This window comes from Cebus imitator, unplaced genomic scaffold, assembly GCF_001604975.1.
Source record: "Cebus imitator isolate Cc_AM_T3 unplaced genomic scaffold, Cebus_imitator-1.0 Scaffold82, whole genome shotgun sequence".
NCBI classification, from domain to species: Eukaryota; Metazoa; Chordata; class Mammalia; order Primates; family Cebidae; genus Cebus; species Cebus imitator.
In genome coordinates this window covers 4,877,168-4,879,417 of record NW_016107397.1, presented here as the reverse complement: position 1 = coordinate 4,879,417, position 2,250 = coordinate 4,877,168, and the positions used below count along the sequence as shown (strand labels likewise).

At 50.8% G+C, this 2,250-nt stretch overlaps 1 protein-coding gene across 1 annotated transcript in view; it reads left to right on the top strand.

Moving 5' to 3' along the window:
* Window positions 1-2,250, top strand: part of LOC108307869 (myosin-16) — an 83,562-nt gene that overhangs the window by 55,076 nt on the left and 26,236 nt on the right. The window contains exon 29 of the mRNA XM_037740395.1: window positions 1,253-1,498. Within this exon, the coding sequence (XP_037596323.1) occupies window positions 1,253-1,498 (246 nt within the window). The remainder of the gene's footprint in view (window positions 1-1,252; window positions 1,499-2,250) is intronic.

The window sequence follows — 2,250 nt, the reverse complement described above, 5'->3', positions numbered from 1 at the left end:
GATCTCTTGACCTCGTGATCCACCCGCCTCGGCCTCCCAAAGTGCTGGGATTATAGGCGTGAGCCACCGCGCCCGGCCTATCCCAACATTTTGAGAAGCTGAAGCTGGAGGATCGCTTGAGGCCAGGAGTTTGTGACTAGCCTGGCAACATAGCAAGACCCCATCTCTAGAAAAAGAAAAATCGCTGGTAGTAGTGGCAGGCCCCTTTAGTCACAGCTACTCAGGAGGCTGGGGTGGGAGGATTGCTTGGGCCCAGGAAGTTGAGGTTGCAGTGAGCCAAGATCATACCACTGCACTCCAGACTGGATGACAGAGTAAGACTCTGTCAAAAAAAAAAAAAAGAAGGGGAGGAGAGGGGATCACAGACTTGGTGGCTTAAAACCTCAGGATGGTATTCTTTCACAATTAGGAGGCCAGAAGTATGAAAACAAGATGTGGGTAGGGTTGGCTCCTTCTGGAGGCCCTGAGGGAGAATGTTTCATCCTCCTCTCCCAGTCTCCAGTGGTAGCTAACAATCCTTGGAGCTTCTGGCTGGATGCATCCTTCCAATCATAGGGCCTTCTTTATGTGTGTCTCTCTGGGTCCAAATTTCCCTCTTCTGAAAAGGACATCAGGCGGGGCATGGTGGTTCATGTCTGTAATCCCAGCACTTTGGGAGGCCAAGGCGGGCAGATCACCTGAGGTCAGCAGTTTTAGACAAACCTGGCCAACATGGTGAACCCCTGTCTCTACTAAAAATACAAAAATTAGCCAGGAGTGGTGGCAGGTGCCTGTAGTCCCAGCTACTCGGAGGCTGAGGCATGAGAATTGTTTAAACTCCGGAGGCAGAGGTTGCAGTAAGCCAAGATTGCACCACTGCACTGCAGCCTGGGGTACAATAGTGAAACTCCTCAAAAAAAAAAAAAAAAAAAAAGGATGTCAGTCAGTCATTAGCTTAGGGTCCACCCTAATCCAGTATGACATCTTAACCACCTCTATCTGCAAAGACATTACATCCAAATCAGGTAATATTCACAGGGACCCGGGATTAGGACTTGAGTATATCTTTTTGGGTGGCACAGTTTAACACACGACCCTCTCTAAACAAATCCTGTGAACAACCCCCTCACCCCAGAGGCTAAGCATTGGCATTTCAAGTAGGACTTCTTTTAGCAAGGTGCAGGAATATGGGACCACCAAGCAGCTGGGCAGTGTCCACCCTGAAAAGGCTGGCACTGGCCAGTTCTGCTAAGCTGCTCCTCCTCTACCCCAGATTGAGCAGAACCGCAAGAGGGAGGCTGAGCTGCTAAAGCTGCGGCGGGAGCTGGAAGAGGCTGCCCTGCAGAGCGAGGCAACAGCCTCCACGCTGCGCAAGAAGCACATGGACTCGATGGCCGAGTTAACGGAGCATGTGGAGAACCTGCAGAGGGTCAAGTCCAAGCTGGAGAAGGATAAACAGGTCATGAAGGCTGAGATCGATGACCTCAACGCCAGCGTGGAGACCATGCAGAAGTCCAAGGTGAATAACATAAATGTGTGCTGGGCACAGTGGCTCACTCCTGTAATTCCAGCACTTTGGGAGACTGAGGCAGGAGGATCGCTCTTGCGAGGCCAGGAGTTGGTGACCAGCCTGGACATCAAAGCCAGACCTCATCTCTACAAAAAATAAAATTAGCCAGGCATGGTAGCATGAGCCTGTAGCCCTCAGGAAGCTGAGGCAGGAGGATTGCTTGAGCCCAAAATGTTGAGACTGTAGTGAGTATGACTGCATCACTGCACTCCAGCCTGGGCAATAGAGTGAGACCCTGTCTCTAAAATAAAATAACCTGCCAGTGACGGTAGCTCACAGCCAGGCACCATGGCTTACAAAAATTAGCCAGGCATGGTGGTGCACACCTGTAGTCCCAGCTACTCAGGAGGCTGAGGCAAGAGAATCGCTTGAACCTGGGAGGTGGAGGATACAGTGAGCCAAGATCACTCCACTGCACTCCAGCCTGGGCAACAGAGCAAGACTCCATCTCAAAAAATAATAATAATAATAACCTAACTCTGCTTCAGTTTCTTCATCTGTAACATGAAGATGATTGTAATAATCCCCACCTTAGAGTGCTACTGTGAAGGCTGCAATAGTCCCTGGCACATAAGAAATGGTCAGTAGCCGGGCGCGGTGGCTCAAGCCTGTAATCCCAGCACTTTGGGAGGCCGAGGCGGGTGGATCACAAGGTCAAGAGATCGAGACCATCCTGGTCAACATGGTGAAACCCCGTCTCT